This window comes from Nicotiana attenuata, unplaced genomic scaffold, assembly GCF_001879085.1.
Source record: "Nicotiana attenuata strain UT unplaced genomic scaffold, NIATTr2, whole genome shotgun sequence".
In the NCBI taxonomy this organism is placed as follows: Eukaryota; Viridiplantae; Streptophyta; class Magnoliopsida; order Solanales; family Solanaceae; genus Nicotiana; species Nicotiana attenuata.
This window is the reverse complement of record NW_017677608.1, coordinates 20,373-28,838: the sequence shown is the minus strand read 5'-3', so window position 1 is coordinate 28,838 and position 8,466 is coordinate 20,373. Positions and strand designations below refer to the sequence as shown.

The window sequence follows — 8,466 nt, the reverse complement described above, 5'->3', positions numbered from 1 at the left end:
CAGTCGTAGAGGTAGTATCAATAGTCATAGTGTAGCTAAGCACAATAGTGCAAGCAGTTTTAGCTTGGACACTTTTTGTACTACTGCCCGCGAACAATAGCTCCCTATAACATCTTTTTGATTATAATATAAATTAGCCTTTAAAACCAAAAAAAAAATTATATCAATAAACACATAAACAAGAAACAGAATTTGCACACTACATCATTATCAAATCTAAATAATTGAGATTGCAAAGAACAAAAGTAATCTTATTAATTTCAGTTACAAAATAATACTATCAACTACAGAACGGAAATCAAAATAACCTTTCATTTTCTTCTATGGCTCATTATTGAAAAAAAATTCTAGATTTATTTAAACTCTACCTACAAGGAAAAATGTTGCAAAATTTTTTCCTTATCTGAAACATAAAGGAATCTGAAAGACAACAGTAAAAAAAAAAAAAAAAATCCCGATCAATAAAAAAATTACGAAAAAGAAGTCCTAATTCTCTTATAATATCCGAAGCTGGACTTCAAAAATCTGGAAGCTCCTTAATATTTTCCAATGAAGAAGAAGAAAAGGAACTTCTCATACTATTACTAGGCATAAAAAAAAATGGATCGGTATAGTTACAAAATGGCTGATCTGAGAAAAATAAATCGGTCGAATTTGGACTAGGAAAAGGTGCATTATTACTATCTAAGAAAATTGGAGGGTCATTAAGATTATCATAATTACTAATACCACTATTAATATCATTAATATTAGGTAGATCAAAAATTGTTGGAGGAGGAGGAACATAACAAGAAGCTGATGAATTAACCTGAGCATCTCCTAAACTGCAATTACCACTATTTTCATCAGTGACAACCGATGTGGATTCATTGTCATCATTGGCCAATAACTCACATTTTTTATTAATGTCCCTATTATTTTGATAATTAATTTCTTTATCGGGTCGGAGGATATCTCCAAGACAGCTTTCAGGGCCAGAAACAGGGTCCTCCTCCTCGTTTATAGGCTCGGATTTGGGATGTTGAGGTAGAGGAAGAGGTGGATGAGAAGGAGAAGAGTTATCGTCTTCTCGTGAAAAGCCAGTGAGTTTTTGGACCAATGCCATGAAATCGCGTGGATGTGTGTGAATAACTTTGGGAGGATGTGTGTGGATGATAATTGGATGACGTGGCTGATGCGGGATGGTGGTTGAGGTGATGGTCGCGACCCCATTAAATAGGGAGGAAGAAGAGGAAGAAGAAGATAACGAATTCGACGATGATTTCTTGATCAAATGAGAGTTCTTGTTGATCTTCAAAGGAGGAGAAACATTGTTGTTATTGCTAATCATGGCTTGATCTGCCTTAATTGCATGATTATCGTAGAATTGTGCATGGCTCATGGTTAATTCAATTTTGGTTTCCTAAGCTAATTCCAACAACTCCAAAATTGATAGATCTCTATCAATATGAGATAAGGGTATGAATTTGTAATATGTATGATATAAAGATAGAGATATTGCTTAATATATGAATCTCTTTGATTATTGGGAGGTTTAATTTGAGTGGAGTTGAAGAGAGGTAAGTGAATTTATGTGGTGAATATATAGAAGAAAATTGAGTGATGAGCTGTGGGTGAAAGTTTAGGTGTAAAGAATAGCAAATTCATCGGCTATGAAAAAGGCAGCACGTTATTTGCGAAAATAAAGCTCTTGTTTCCACGTTAAAATAAGGAATAATCAAATTCACTAAGTCGAATTAACTTAACTCTAAGAGCAAATATTAGAGAAATTGGATTTTATTTTAAAAAATATATAGGGCTTATGGTTTAAAATTTATGTTTTCTATTTTATTTTCGTCTTAGCTGTAATTTTAAAATGTTTTACTCTTAAAAGTTACTCACAGTTTTTTGATATTTTAAGGAGCAACACGTGATACCAGTGTCTATTAGAATTATTAAAAATAAAATAAAAAGAGATTTATAAATATCTATAGCATATTTTCAAATTTTAGATGTGATTTTAAAATAAAGATTTATCCACAAATTAAGGCAATAGTTTCCTACTTTGTTAAAAAGCTAGTGCAAAAGAATAGGGTTTTCAACCCCTCTCTCTTCCAACTCCCTCTCTCTCTCTAATACCCTTCTTATGTCTTAATCTTTATTTATAGTACAATCAAAACTATTTATAACATCCTTATTTGTTCTCTTTGATTGTCATAGTAAAGCACTATATAGAGAATACATATTATAATATAACATGAAAAATTGGTCTCAAAGAAGATTTGACCCTTATAGTGAATTGTTGTTATAAAAGATGACTGTTATATAGAGGTCTAACTGTAATATGCAAATGGGTCCATTTTTTCCCGTGTAACATTAATTGTATATGGGTGAAACGGGCGGTAACATATACCCCAATTTCCCAGTGGATCAAACGAAGCAAGGATATGATTACACGGGATCAGAGTCGAAGTTGAGAACTTCTTGTACCAAGGTCCGAACAAAATGCTTGCCATCGGACTTGATACAATGATGCACCCCGGATTCGGGGCGGGTTCTGATACTTCGAGAAGCCCATGAACGATTGCACACGACTAACGGAGGGTCGTGATATCCGCTTCCAACTGGATATCGCGGTGCAGATCTTGCCCAATGTCGGTAGTGGATCAGTAATTAATGAGAAAAGAAGATTTTACCTTTTTTAGACTTGTACTAGGGGTGAAACTCTTCTATTATATAAAGGGGAGGCTTTTTATTTCAATGATATATATTGTAACACGCATACCAAGGTAATATAAGTTGTTTCTCCGCTTTCTAGCTATTGAAAAATTTCTTAATTTATTGTTGTTCTTTATACACATTTGGCTCCGAACCAAGGGTCTGATCGAGGCCAAAATTACTGTTCAGTCCAAATCCAAGCCTGATCGTAACATCACAATTATTTTGGTTATTCATTCTATATTTAATTTGTTTTTCTAACATTTAGATTATTTGCAATGAATCAATCCACGTATCCTTAAAATCGCGTATAAATTCGATTTCTATCCATTTTAAGGGTAAATAGTTTGGCGCCCACCGTGGGTCTAAGGATAATAGTGGTGGTTTGATGCAAATCTCTATAGCACACTCCATTTTACGCTTGTTCTTTAAGGTTTTAATTTTAGGTCAGCTTAAAAAATGTCAAATTCTCAGTCCGCTCACTTTAAAGTTGAGATGAGTCTGGCCATCATGGCGAAAACAACCCCCTACTGATCCCAGCGGGGTCCCGATTGCAAATCTGATCGACGCCAATTCACAAGTTGCTATCAACGTCAACCTGCCAATTGGCCCCGAAAACAGCGTTCGTGGAGGTCCCTGACCAACAGTTTGAGAAACGCCCGAAGGCGAAGGTGATGGGATAAGCCTGCTTCTAATCTATGAAATATTGCAGGCTCAACAGGCAGTGATAGTGCAGCTACAGAATCAGGGCCACCCCTCCCCCCCCCCCCGACAGGGTCTAGCCCGAGAGAGCCCGGGAGACCACCCAAAGAAACGAACAGACCACCGAGAGGTCGGGTGAAGCTGAGCTCGGGGCCAACCCTGAGATAATGGAAATACTTGAAGCATTGACAATGCGGGTGGAATCAGGAGAAAAGAGAATTGAGGCCAACGACAAGAAGGTGGAAACATATATTTCCAGGGTCGATGAAATCCCAAGAGCACCCACGATATTGAAAGGACCGGATTCCAAGAAGTTCATGCAAAATCCTTTCCCTTCGAGCGTTGCACCAAAGCCGACCCCGAAGAGGTTTCGTATGCCCGATATCCCAAAGAACAACGGAACCACGGATCCAAACGGGCATGTGACCTCCTATACATGTGCCATCAAGGGGAACGACTTGGAAGATGACGAAATCGAGTCGGTGTTGCTGAAGAAGTTCGGGGAATCTCTGTCAAAATGAGCAATGATATTGTATCACAACTTACCGCCAAATTATATTGATTCGTTTGCTATGCTTGCAGATGCTTTTGTGAAGGCTCATGCTGGGGCCATCAAGGTCGAAACCAGGAAATCGGATCTTTTCAAAGTTAAGCAAAGAGATAACGAGATGCTCAGGGAGTTCGTGTCAAGGTTCCAGATGGAACGGATGGACCTGCCCCTGGTTGCCGATGATTGGGCCGTTCAGGCATTCACTCAAGGATTTAACCCCCGAAGCTCCTCGGCTTCGCAGCAGCTAAAATAAAATTTGGTAGAGTACCCGGCGGTAACTTGGGGCGACGTCCACAATAGATATCAGTAAAAAATCAGAGTCGAGGACGACCAACTGTGCACAACCCAATTTTCCCTATAGGCCGTGATGGCGCCTAACGTCGCCGCTAGCCAACCAATGCGTGAACTAGCCATGTATTTATTCTTTTTAATAATTTCAAATTAGTTGATTTTTATTTATTAAGTAAATGAGAAGTGAAAAATTATAGTAAGGTAAAGCGCGAACTAATGAAAGAGCGAATACGGTGAAATAAATACTCAAAACCTCAAAGTGTCTACTAGCACGTTCCCAAGACCCGGTGTCACAAGTGTATGAGCAATTAGTAGAATATACAAAACACATATGCTCTGTCTGAAATAAGATAGACAGAAAGTAAATACAAAAGAGAGATTGCGGGTGCTGCAGAACGGCCTCAGAGAGAAGCTCAGCACTATGCCTCGGGGTAACGGGGGTACGCGCCTGAATGAATGCCAGATGTACATGTCTCAGATCCTATACGATTAGTTCAGAAGTTTAGCGTGAGTACATAAATAACATGTACCTAGTAAATATCCAATCTAACCTCGAAGAAGTAGTGTCGAAGGGTTGACATCGACACTTACTATGGGCCAACAATTTAAATATAGAAATTCTAAATAGGCATGAAATACGTGAATAATAATAATAATAACAGAATAGCAAGTAGTGAATAAATGATTCTTTAACTGATAATCAATTTAAAAATCTCCAATTGACACCTACTAACTTCCACAATTTCGATCATTAAATAAATTATAACCTATCAAGCCATAAAATATTATCAAGTGTAATCGGGCTCCGAGTATTATCACACACGATTTACGCCGAGGTCGTACGCCCCGATCCAGAATAATATGTACACTACCGAGGGTCAAACCGCATGAATCATAGATGCATCTATATACTGCCGAGGGGAACGGCCCGCTCCCATAAGAGTAGTGTTATCGTACTATCGAGGCGAACAATCCGATCCCATTAGAGTAGAGAAGTTTACCTCGCTCGCGGAAGTACTTGCGACGCGAGAGGACATGGATTTCTCAGAGTTATTAAGTATTCCTCAATTCTTCCAAAAATAAGAAATCTAAGTTGAAAATAGCAACTTTAGATCCTTGTCTCAGCTCTATTCAAACAGTTAATACGCATGATAAACACAACATTAAAAGCATGATGTGGATCTAAGACTACCTGGGCATATCATGGAATATGGCTACGCACAGACTCTCATAACCTCGTGCGTATGTAGCTCCCCACACAAGTAATACACAATAAAGGTACACCTAAGGGGATGAGTTCCCTCATACAAGGTTAGGTAAGAAACTTACCTCGTTTTCAAGCTCACATCTGATCCACAAATCCGCTCTAAAGCCTAAATTTGGTTCCAAACAATCCGAAACTAGCCAAATATTATATAAATTAATCAATATACAATCACAAGTTCATAATTTAGCTATTAGAGGAATTACTCAACCCAAATTGGAAGATTCCTAAAATTCACCCCGGGCCTACATGCCCGAATTCCGGAAAGTTTCGAAGATAAATGTTACCCATAACCTCACGAACTCAAATATATAATTTTTACCCAATTCCATAATCATTTTCGTGGTTAAACCCCATTTCTATAAAAACCTAGGTTTTTCATCAATCTCCTAATATTTTCACATTTTTACATGTTACAATCTACCCATAATCTATGTATTAAACTTACATTGGGTAGGAATTACTTACATTCTATAGCTAGGTGAAAACCTCTCTCCAAGAAGCTCCAAAATTGGCCAAGGAAATGAAAATGAGAGAAAATGGCCTAAGTCCCATTTTTAAAACAAGTCTCTGCTCAGGCATTCCTTCTTCGCGACGCGGAAGAGGCCTCGCGATCGCGAAGGCAAACAGCCCAGGCCCAAAAAATTTGACTATCGCGAACGCGACCAGGGCCTCGCGAACGTGAAGACTTGCCTGAGCTGCCCTACGTGAACGCGAAGACCAACAGTGTGCCACCCCACCCAGCTCGCCTTACCCTTCACGAACGCGGACCCCTTCACGCGAACGCGTAGGCCAGTGACCCAGAGCTTCGCGATCGCGAGCTCCTTTTCGCGAACGCGTAGCATAAAAATTCCCTAGCCCGATTCCTTCATCGCGAACGCGATGCCTTCTTTGCGTTCGCGAAGAAGGAAACTAGAACAACAGATAGCAGACTTTTTGAACTCGACTTCGTGTGGTCCGAAACTCACCTGAGCCCCCCCAGGCCCCGTCCAACTACACCAACAAGTCTATAAATATAATATGGACCTACTCGAACACTCGGAACATGTAAAACAACATCGAAACTAAGAATCGCACCCCAAAATCAAATTGAATTAATTTATGAACTTCAAACTTCTCAACTAGCTCCGAACGCGCCGAAATATACTTAGACTATTCGGAATGACGTCAAATTTTGTGTGCAAGTTTTAAATCACCACGAGGAACTATTCCCAGGGTCGGAATCCTCAATGGACCTCAATAACACCAAAACCTGATTCAAACCAATTTTAAAGAACTTGAAAACCTTCAATGCGCTAACTTTCAACATCATGCGGCGAAATGCTCCCCGGTCATTTGAAACCCGATCCAAACATAGGCCCAAGTCCAAAATCATAATACGAACCTATTGGGACCATCAAATCCTGGTTCTGAGGTCATTTACTCAAAACGTTGACTAAAGTCAAACTTAACCATTTTAGGTCACTATTAAGGAACTAAGTGTTTCGATTTCAACCCAAACCCTTCCAAACCCGAACTAACCATCCCCATAAGTCATAAAATAGTAAAAACATATACAGGATATCTTATTTAGGGGAACAGGGATCTAGAAAAAAAATAATCGGTCGGGTCATTACAAACTCGGAGCCCCTTCTGGGTCCATTTATCCCGTTAAAATCGACGACAGGTCTAAGAGAGTCGTCGATCATGAATCGAGACCGGTATCAACCATACAACGGAGATCGAAGGGGAAACAGGTCCGGGCACCACCTCACGAGAAACGAAAGGAGAAATGATCGAGGGCCCAATAGGCGAGGATTGATAAGCAAAAATGGTTTCAACAACCCGCTCAGGACCAGGAAAGCACCAAGATTGTCAGAATATAACTTCAACATAGACGTCGCCAGTATCGTATCGGCCATCGGGCGCATCAAGGAAACCAAGTGGCCTCGACCATTGCAGTCCGACCCTACCCAGAGAGACCCTAATTTGATGTGTAAGTCTCATGGCACTCATGGTCACATGACCAAGGATTGCCAGCAATTGAGAGAAGAAGTTGCGATTATTTACTAACGGGCACCTATGAGAATTTCTAAGTGATCGAGCCAAAAACCCCTTCAGAAATAGGGACACCAACAAATAGACCAAACAAGAGGAACCTCAACGCGTCATCAACATAATCATTAGAGGGATCGATGTCCCTCAAGGGCCAATGATGAAGCGCACTAAAGTATCTATCACAAGGGAAAAACGTACCCGAGATTATGCTCCGGAGGGGACCATTTCATTTGGAAACGAGGACGCCGAGGGCATCGTACAACCTCACAATGATGCACTGGTAATATCCGTACTTATTAATAGTTCTCGAGTTAAACATGTTGTTATTGATCCAGGAAGCTCGGCCAACATCATCAGATCAAGGTTCATAGAGCAATTGGGGCTACAGGATCAAATAGTGCCACCAGTCCGGGTATTGAACGGATTTAACATAGCATGCAAAACCACTAAAGGGGAGATAACCCTACCAGTGAACACCGCCGGCACGATCCAAGAAACAAAATTCTATGCGATCGAAGGGGACATGAGATACAATGCTCAATCCGGAAGGGCATGGGTTCACAACATGAGGGCGATACATTCCACCTCACACGAGGCACTAAAGTTCCCTACGCCGGGGGGAATCAAGATGATCTACGGAGAATAGCTAGTCGTAAAGGAAATATTCGCAGTCAACGAGGTAATCCTGGTGCTTGTAGTTTTGACATCAAGGAACTTAAAGCCGACCAGAAATGAAAAAATTAAATAACAATCATCGATGTCGGCTCTGACCGAACCATAGGAGCGGGGAGCAGACGAGGAGGATGACTACGGAATTCCGAGGTCGTTCATAGCCCCTGATGATACCGACGCCACCAAATCGAGGGTCGAGGAGTTGGAGCAAGTCATATTGATATTGATCGAACACCTACCAAATCGAAAGGTA

The 8,466-nt window shown here is 40.3% G+C and overlaps 2 protein-coding genes across 2 annotated transcripts; one reads left to right on the top strand and one right to left on the bottom strand.

The window, feature by feature from the left end:
- Nucleotides 1-285: 285 nt before the first annotated feature.
- LOC109221447 (VQ motif-containing protein 20-like) lies at nucleotides 286-1,533 on the bottom strand. Its single transcript, XM_019385933.1, has one exon. It carries the CDS (start codon nucleotides 1,379-1,381, stop codon nucleotides 518-520), a length of 864 nt encoding a protein of 287 aa, XP_019241478.1. The 5' UTR covers nucleotides 1,382-1,533; the 3' UTR covers nucleotides 286-517.
- A 6,165-nt stretch (nucleotides 1,534-7,698) lies between these two features.
- On the top strand, nucleotides 7,699-8,187 carry LOC109221446. Its single transcript, XM_019385932.1, has one exon. The coding sequence runs from the start codon at nucleotides 7,699-7,701 to the stop codon at nucleotides 8,185-8,187; it is 489 nt and encodes a 162-aa protein (XP_019241477.1).
- Nucleotides 8,188-8,466: the final 279 nt, after the last annotated feature.